The sequence below is a fragment of the Protobothrops mucrosquamatus genome, unplaced genomic scaffold (assembly GCF_001527695.2).
Source record: "Protobothrops mucrosquamatus isolate PMUCROS unplaced genomic scaffold, P.Mucros_1.0 scaffold_13, whole genome shotgun sequence".
In the NCBI taxonomy this organism is placed as follows: Eukaryota; Metazoa; Chordata; class Lepidosauria; order Squamata; family Viperidae; genus Protobothrops; species Protobothrops mucrosquamatus.
The window spans coordinates 796,126-796,638 of NW_015386089.1; the positions used below are offsets into that span (position 1 = coordinate 796,126).

General features: G+C 44.4%; 1 protein-coding gene across 1 annotated transcript in view; it reads left to right on the forward strand.

Moving 5' to 3' along the window:
- ELK1 (ETS transcription factor ELK1) overlaps nt 1–274 on the forward strand; it is an 18,317-nt gene extending 18,043 nt beyond the window's left edge. The window contains exon 5 of the mRNA XM_015827252.1: nt 63–274. Within this exon, the coding sequence (XP_015682738.1) occupies nt 63–161 (99 nt within the window). The 3' untranslated portion in view covers nt 162–274. The remainder of the gene's footprint in view (nt 1–62) is intronic.
- Nucleotides 275–513: the final 239 nt, after the last annotated feature.

Below are 513 nucleotides of genomic sequence, written 5' to 3' on the forward strand. Positions count from 1 at the left end.
TTTTCATAGGCTGCGCAATCATTAGGCAGATCCTAAGCTTTTCCCTCTTTCTCTCTTTTCAGTTTCCCAGTAATTCTAGCTCACAGGTTCACATCCCGTCACTCAGTGTCGATGGACTCTCCACTCCTGTAGTCCTTTCTCCTGGTCCCCAGAAGCCATAATCTTTCCTCTGCACCACCATATTCTCTACTCCTGCCAAAGAACTGGCTTGAGTCTCTTTTCAAGCACTTGGGTCTACTTCAGCTGGACAGCTATGTGTCCCTTCGTTAACTGGAAGAATCCTTTGATGATTCAAGCAGCGTCAGCTGGAAGAATGAAAAATGGCATAGCAAGCAGATTCATCCATTCATCTTTGATCTGCCAGAATTTTTCTTTGAAACCAAATGGTGTTTTGCCGGTATCAAGCACTTGATGTGTTGCACTTGCTTCTTGTTGCAAAATTCAGGCAGCCCTCAAATATGTCTGTGAGGGCAATGAGAATATAAGCTTTATTTGGTCTCCTCTCCAAGAGGC